At 43.5% G+C, this 7,744-nt stretch overlaps 1 protein-coding gene across 1 annotated transcript in view; it reads right to left on the reverse strand.

Moving 5' to 3' along the window:
• Positions 1-7,440, reverse strand: part of AMOTL1 (angiomotin like 1) — a 113,613-nt gene extending 106,173 nt beyond the window's left edge. The window contains exons 1-2 of the mRNA XM_006902358.1: positions 7,300-7,440; positions 1,418-2,336 (exon numbers count right to left, since the gene is read on the reverse strand). Of these exons, the coding sequence (XP_006902420.1) occupies positions 1,418-2,277 (860 nt within the window). The 5' untranslated portion in view covers positions 2,278-2,336; positions 7,300-7,440. The remainder of the gene's footprint in view (positions 1-1,417; positions 2,337-7,299) is intronic.
• Between the last annotated feature and the right edge of the window lie 304 nt (positions 7,441-7,744).

A 7,744-nucleotide genomic window follows, 5' to 3' on the forward strand; every position in this document is an offset into this window, starting at 1 on the left:
TCCATACAGACTATGCAACCAGAACTGATGACTTCAAAACCACCATCTTCAGACCCAACTTGACTCCTGGAAACTTGATTTCCAACTGCCTTGAAATGCCTCATCCCTCAACTTTCAGATCAGGTCAATAACTAAATGTAGTCAATTCTTAACCTCTTAACTCCTCTCACTTTCCAGCATCTCTTCTTTAGACCATCCCTGCCAACTGTCTCCAGCTCTCCTCCCTCTAGTTCATCCTGCACTGCACTGAAGTATTCCCAATGGATGCCCAGACATCAGTCCCCACTTACAAACTCTGTTGTCCCCTTTACAGGACACAGTCTAAACTCCTTAGCCTGATTCTCGACTTCCATCTGGTCTTCCATCTGTGTCCCTGCAAACACATCTCCTGCCACTTCTCGCCACATCTGGTCGCCTGGATTTCCTATCTCTGTGGCTGTGGTCATTTGCTCTGAAATGCTTTATCTGCTGAAATGGCATTCCTTCTGAATGGTGCATCCTGCTTCTTTACCTCCACCCTCCATTCTTCCATCACCTTCCCTTTAGAACCTAGCGCACACATCACGTCCTCACCTCCTCAGGGAAGCTCATCTCCATTCTCTCCATCCCTGGCTTTTGCTGCCCCCTTTGTTCCCCTAGCATTCTTGGCACATTTCTTTGACAAAATAGCATGTGGTACACCACAAATGGCTCAGATGCTGGCTTTCCACAAGATAACGCTGTGAGCATCCTGGGAGCAGGGGCCACATCTTTACCTTGGAGACCCAAACCCATGGCTGTGTACACTTAGGAAGTGCTGAACAACCAATCTATCGGAAGAACACACTGGAAGATGGGGATGGCAAGGGGGATCATGACAATAGAGTAGAGAGGACAATGGTTGGACAAGAAGGCTACATAGGTCAAGCCCCCGCTGCCTCAAAGTTGTGTACAGTGATGCTTTTGACTAACCTCCTCAGACCTTGCTTTCTTATCTGCTGAATGAGGGATTGTACAGTGTGATTTCTATGATCCCTTTTAACTCCATGGTTCTAGTTTTCAGAGGACATTTTCCTTTAAAGTCTACACTGAAGAAAAACTTGGCAAAACTCCTCAGTAATAATATGTTCCAGTAGTTTGGACGCGCTCCACAAAGCCAGCCAGGAAAATGACCACTTTGCCCGGGCACTCGGCAGTGCGCCCAGGGATGGCCCACAACCAGGGCTCCTCCTCAAAGCCCCGACCGCCCTCTGATAGACTGGGAGAAAGTCCCAACGGCCCTCTGTTCTGTTTCACACTACAAACTTTGACCACCAGTTTATTAAATATTATGCACAAGGAAAATACTGGTAACAAAAATCCAAAATGCCTTAAGAGCTAAAACTATAGCAGCTAGATTTTGCAAAGCCGAGTCAAACCAGACAGGCTTGATATTCACCTTGTCACCCCGTACTCCGGGGGTGGCTGGTACCTCAGGACAGCCACTTCTGTTCTCGCAGGCTGAGGAGGAGGGTAGGGCTTGACAATCTCATGGAGCATCCCAGGGTGCTGGTCACTGTAGAAAAGTCCATGTTCCTGGGTCTTGTTGACCGGGGATATCATCTGCTTGGTTTTGAAGGGGTACTCAGGTGGAGGGCCACGAGGGTCCAACACCTTACCCACAGATGGGGCTGGAGAGGGTCCCCCTCCTGTCTTAAACCCCTTTCCATTCCCTGAGCCAGGGAGGTGCTGCTTAGCCCCGTTCCTCTCTAAGGACAGCTGCATGATTCGCTCACTCAGAGAGCGGACATGGCCCTGCTTGAGTTCTTTCAGGGCCTCATCCTTATGTGCCTGTCCACTGTTCGCACGGTTCACCGTGGGCCGCCCCTCAGTCCGGGACTTCTGACTGGTGCCCCCCGCCATGTAGTAGCCGTGACCCACAGCCCCTTGCTGCTGTTGCTGCTGCTGCCCCCTGAAGAACTGCGACTGGGCTTTGGCCTCCTCATAGGTGGGCAGCTCCTCATTGTTCTGCTGAGGCTGTGTGGACCGGACCTGTTTCTCCATCACCGTATTGTCCACCTGGTGTTCCTGACCCTGCGGTTCCTGGCGTGCCGACTGGTAGACCATTTGTGGGTCTTCTTGGGTGAGGTTTTCTGTGGAAGAAAAGCTGTTTGTCGGGTGGGCTGGTCCTGCGCTCCCGGTGGCCTGGTGCTGGATGGCCAGCAGGTTCATGTTCTCGGTCGGGGTGCCATACCGCAGCTGTTCCTGGATCAGCCTCTGTAATACTGTTCCAGCGGCTGCATCCTCGGAACCTCTCATTTCCACCTCTGAGAGCCTCGGGAAGTTCGGGGAGTGGAATTTACAAAGAGGATCCTCAACTGAAAGATAAACATAGGAAGAGAAAGATCAGCTGCTCCACAGGAGACATAAGCCTGTAAGTATGTGGTGAATAATTAATATTCTAATAACAAAGCATCTAAAGGCAATATTTCACATACATTAACATCTCCATTTAGCAGCAGTACTGCATAGAAATATTTATCCAACTCAGTGCGACTTCCTACTCTCAATTTTTCTTCTCAATCTTTCAAGATTTTGCTCCACCCCACCCCTTTTAACATCCCCATTTGTCTTCTTGTCACTGTATAAGCATGTCATCTTTCCCATCATAAAAGAGTGTGTGTGTGTGTGTGTGTGTGTGTGTGTGGTGTGTGTGTTTCTGTGATATTTTAGGAAACTCTGGTGGCCTAATGGGTATGGAGTTGTGCTGTCAACCCAAAGGCATACAGTTTTAATCCATCAGCTGGTCTGAAGGAGAAAGACAGGCAATCTCCTGCCATGTGATGTTCAGCCTCCAAATACCCGGTGGAGGATCAGCTATGAGTCAGTTCCAACTCGATAACATCTAACAACAACAGCAGCATAAATGTTTTAAAAAGCCCAAACTCATACTTACAAAAAGCACCTTCTCTTGGTCCTACCATAACTTCTACCTCCCCTCTTTCCTTCTCGTCTTGCTGTCTTCAGCTCTGGAATGTTTCATCCACTGTCCTTCCAACTACTCTCAGGCAGTAACCAAATTCACAGAGAATTTTCCAGCTCTCATATTACAAAACCTTTCTAAAGCATCTGACATGGTTATTGCCTGCTTCTTCTTTATTTTTTTTTAATTAGTTAAGGAGCTGAATAGAAGATTTTAAAGGGCTGCTCGGGAAGACAAGACAAAATATTATAATGAAATGCACAAGGAGCTGGAGTCAGAAAATCAAAAGGGCCAAATTCGCCCAGCATTTCTTAAGCTGAAAGAACTAAAGAATAAAGTCAAGCCACAAGTTGCAACGCTTAGGGATGATATGGGCAGAATATTGAATGAGTATATAGTCATTGTACCAAAAAGAATTGGCTGACACAGAGAATTTAAAGAAACAACACATAAGCAAGAGGCAATGGTGATGAAGGAGGATGTTCAGGCTGCTCTGAAGGACTTGGCAAAAAATAAAGCCCCAGGAATTGATGGAATACCAATTGACATATTTCAGCAAACAGACACTGCCCTGCATGTGCTCACCAAGTTGTGCCAGGAAATCTGGAAGACAACTACTTGGCCAACTGATTGGAAGAGATCCATATTTATTCTCATTCAAAAAAAAGTGACCCAACAGAGTGTGAAAATTATTGTACAGTATCACTAACATCACACATTAGCAAAATCCTACTGAAGATTATCCAGAAAAGGCTTGAACAGTACATTGACAGAGAACTACCAGAAATACAGGCTGAGTTTAGAAGAGGTCGTGGCACTAGGACATTTTTGCCGATGTCAGATGGATCTTGGCAGAAAGCAGAGAGTACCAGAAGAATGTCTATCTGTGTTTCATTGACTGTGTGATAGCATTTGACTATGTGGATCATAATAAATTGTGGCTAACCTTGAGGAAAATGGGAATCTCAGAACACTTGATCAAGCTTATACAAAACCTATACTTGGACCAAGAAGTAGTCCTCAGAGCAGAGCAAGGAAACATTGCATGGTTCAAAATAAAGAAAAGAGTGTGTCAGGAATGCATCCTATCCCCGTACCTTTTCAATCTGTATGCAGAATAGATCATTTGGGAAGCAGGGCTTTATGAGGAGTGTGGGTGGTATCAGGATAGAAGGAAGACTCATTAATAACCTACAATATGCAGATGACAAAACCTTGCTTGCTGAAACTAAAGAAGACCTGAAGCACTTGCTGTAAAAGGTCAAGGACTGTAGTTTGCAATATAGATTGAAGCTCAACATCAAGAAGACAAAGATTCTCACCACTGGGCCAATTGGCAGCACCATAATAGATGGAGAAGAGATTGAGGTTGTTTGCAATTACAGTTTGCTTAGATTCACAATCAATACTCTTAACACCAGCAGTCAGGAAATCAAAAGACGGATTGCACTGGGAAAATCTGTAGTCACAGACCTCTCCAGAGTGCTGAAGAGCAATGATGTCAGTGTAGATACAAAGGTGCACCTAATCCAGGCCATGGTTTTCTCAATTACTTGTTATGCTTCAGTTAGACAATGACTAACGATGACAGAAGAAAAATAGATGCCTTCGAGTTGTGTTACTGGAGAAGTCTTGAAAATACCATAGACTGTCAAGTAAACAAATCAGTTTGTCTTGGAGAGGGTGAAACCAAATTTCTCTGGAGGCCAGGATTTTGAAGCTCCGCTTCAGTTACTTTGGGCATGTGGCCAGGAGAGATCAGTCCTTGGAGAAGGACATCATGCTTGGAAGGGTGGACGGACAGGGCAGGAGAGGGATATCCCAGATGACATGGATTGATACAGTAACTGGGGTGATGGGGGTTAGTGTGTTGGAGTTAGTGGGACTGGCTCAGGACAGGGAAGGGTTCAGAGTTACTATACATAGGGTCGGATCATTATGCATCACAGGTGATTCATTCAATAACATTCTATGACACATTTGGAAGCAGGAGTGGCCTCCACTTCCTAAACAACTTGCCTCTGAAAACTATGAACTTAGATAAATGTTGATAGTTGTAGAGGGGCTTCAGGCCTTTTGTTCATAGGGTCGCTATGAGTCATGCTCAACTCAAAGGCAATCAACAACAATAAAATACTAGTTTATTTAGAAAATTCAAATACATTGTTTTCTAGAACAGATTCTTCCAATTTCTCTCAACTCCCCCATCAAATTATACAATTCCATAATTAACCCCCCCACCCCCACTGCACATCCTCATCCCACTGCTTTAACAACACCCCTACCCCCCCAGCCTTGGATCCTTATACTCATTCTACAATAATGGTTTTATACAATATTTGTCCTTGTGGGACTGATTTAGTTCACTCAGTAAATGCTCTCCAGTCCCTTCCAAGTTGGGTAATAATTTACAAAATCATTATCTGCTTCTTGAAATGCTCTCCTAATTCGGCTTCCAGGTCATCTGTCCTCTTGGCTGTGGACCCTGTCTCTCTGGTTTATTTTTCTCTTCTTGACCCTTAAAGGATGTCATCTCCCTCAGCTCTGTTTGAAGCGCTCTCTACTCTTACTGAACAGCGCCTCCCTGGGCTGACACATCCTCAACTGCCGAACTTCTAACTCACAGTTCTTCAAACTCATAAGTCTTCTTTACCCCTCCCGTCTCTCTACCCCTAAAATCTGTACTCCCTTACTTGTCTTCTCTTTGTCCAGTCAGTCTGTCTTTGAACTCAGTCAGTCAGTTGCTGTGCCCAGTTGCTTCCTGCCAATTCGACCTCCTATATATCTCTGCCAACCCTCTTCATTATTTTCTTGCCAAATCTCCAAATTTAATTTGTAAATGAAGGATCAGGCACTGTACTCAACTCTCTGTTGTTGATTTATACAATCAAACCATAGGCATAATTAAAGTTCCAGAGGGCAGAGATTTTTGTCTGTTATACTCACATGCTATATTTGTGGTGCTCAACATGCTTGCTCCCTTATGCCCCGAAGGCATTCAGAAATTATTTGCTGGATATGTTAAGATACTAACATAACTTTACAGACTGGTTCTTGAAGCCAAACTTTAATTTATCACTCCTCTATTAGAAAGCAAGCAATCATATCTTTGTGATCCTGAGCAAGTCACCTGGCTTCTTTGAATCTCTCACCTCTATAAAATGGGGAGAATTTAATACTTGCCTCACAGGATGGTATGTATCTCATCTTACTGTTTATCTCCAGAGAAAATGTAAACTGTAACTAGAATATAAATCCAAATGGTCACAAAATTAAAACCATAAAAACAGCTGATAAAGAGTCCACATAAGATCAGATGTCAAGTAATTGTCATATGTAATAAACTACTCAAAACTGGAGAGATGAATGTGTACTGCGCCGTCCACCCACTCACTCTACAATATTTACCATGAACCTATTCTATCCTGGACACCGTGGGTGAGGCTGGGGGAATAAAGGGACATGGTCCTTGCCTTACAGTAAATTATGAGACTTAATGAAACTCACTGAATTTAACTCAACTCATTGCTATCAAGTCAGAACCAACTCACAGCTGATCTTAAAGGGGTTTTGGAGACTGTAAATCAAATAGGAGGCGACTGCCCATCTTTCTCTTGTGGAGCAGCTGGATTTGAACAACCAGAGAGATGCTGCCCTTGGGTTAGTTGCACAACTTCCTATGGACTAGACTATCAGAGCTCCCTTTAAATGGAACAACTTATAAAGGAAAATACTTGGATAGAAATTCAAATAAAAATAAAATTTTCCTAAAGGGAAAGTATTTATTTGGATGAAGAATACAGAAATTAGGTCTGTTCAAGCATGGAAACTACTGAATTTCCTTTTCACTGTGAACCGGTTTTTGCATATTTGGCATAAACCAAGTGTTCCTTCCCTAAAGTAGTTTTTAAAAGTCCTTCATTCTTTTTTTTTTAAAGAGATAATCCTCAAAAAAGGACTTTTATTTTTTGCAAATTTCTTTTAAATGTGTGAGATTTAGTTGTTAAGAGAGATACATGTAAAAGCAGAAAAAGCAGTGAAAGATTCTGAGAAAAAGAAGCAAAAAAGTATTTAAGAATTTAATAAAGGAAAATTGTAAGTTTAGTACACTTCTGAGTTCCTACATACCCAAAATCAACAAAAACACATGTTATAGTAGTCTATAAAAAGACCAGATGAGAGTGGATTAAAAATGAGGCATCTCTCAATAGAAAGACAATCTATATTCCAATATGCTAATTTTGAAAATTAAAGAACAACGAATAAAGAAAACAATGGATTATGAAAAAAACCTATGAGTCAAAATAATAACTTTTCTAACTTTTCTAACCCAAGAGCCAGCAAGTGATAACACTTACCAACTTTTTCCCTGATGACACTATTTGCCTCCACAGTCAAAGCAGACGCTTCATGCCTCCCAGAATAGAGCTGAAAGTCTGGGAAAAAGTAGTTGGGGTCTTCGAGAAGCTGGCCAGGGGCACTGGGACTGTAACAAGCGGGAGGGGGACCTGTGGGGAGAGCAGAGTGTGTGTTAGTGCCCGGGAAGCCCTTGCTTCCTGTGTGACTCAGGAATGCCCATGGGACATTCCCCACATTTGTGCTGCTAGTGGGAGCTCTGTCTCTTTTTTTAATTCATAAAATTCCCAAGTTACTACTCAGAATTATCACAAGTCCAGCCACCCACCAATGAGGTCAAAACAATAATCATCAAGACGCGCTGAGCCCAGGCGTTGATACAGCCCAGTTCTCAGGGCAGCAGCAGCAGCAGCAAAACTCAACGTAACCCACCCAGCATGTCAGCAA

This window comes from Elephantulus edwardii, unplaced genomic scaffold (assembly GCF_000299155.1).
Source record: "Elephantulus edwardii isolate Elephantulus edwardi_28Jun2011 unplaced genomic scaffold, EleEdw1.0 scaffold00397, whole genome shotgun sequence".
Taxonomy (NCBI): domain Eukaryota; kingdom Metazoa; phylum Chordata; class Mammalia; order Macroscelidea; family Macroscelididae; genus Elephantulus; species Elephantulus edwardii.